General features: G+C 47.7%; 1 protein-coding gene across 1 annotated transcript in view; it reads right to left on the reverse strand.

The window, feature by feature from the left end:
- LOC119593177 (methyl farnesoate epoxidase-like) overlaps positions 1–442 on the reverse strand; it is a 6,097-nt gene that overhangs the window by 5,046 nt on the left and 609 nt on the right. Inside the window, exon 2 of the mRNA XM_037942155.1 lies at positions 69–216. Within this exon, the coding sequence (XP_037798083.1) occupies positions 69–192 (124 nt within the window). The 5' untranslated portion in view covers positions 193–216. The remainder of the gene's footprint in view (positions 1–68; positions 217–442) is intronic.

The following is a 442-nucleotide window of genomic DNA, read 5'->3' on the forward strand; positions in this document are numbered from 1 at the left end:
ACATGGCGAATGTATAACCTCACGCCGCTCCATGATAAGAATGCTAATCTCCCCGGACGCGCATTTACCTGGTGGGTAGTTTTTTGGGCGACCACCGGGAGTGAAGATGAGCAGGAGGACGACCAGGGCGAGCAGGCACGACCCCGCTGGCCCCAGAGTCGTCCCGATCCACGTCAGGAATTCACTTAACATGACCCAGAATGTTTCCTGCCTTATCTGCAATAAATGTGAAATAGTTTCCTTCCATTATATTTTCGTCGACACTCTCAATTTCGAATATTTTTCCTGCTTAGCATCTCGAGCACTAAGCGGTCTGAGCTCCGGCCACTCAGATAAGGAGCCTCGTTTGCGATTAGCCTCAGAGGTGATAGGAATGGTGTCTACTTGGAAAACAAGGTATTATTAGATTGCAAAACCAAAATACAAATATTGTGTGTGTGTG

Source organism: Penaeus monodon, chromosome 31 (assembly GCF_015228065.2).
Source record: "Penaeus monodon isolate SGIC_2016 chromosome 31, NSTDA_Pmon_1, whole genome shotgun sequence".
In the NCBI taxonomy this organism is placed as follows: Eukaryota; Metazoa; Arthropoda; class Malacostraca; order Decapoda; family Penaeidae; genus Penaeus; species Penaeus monodon.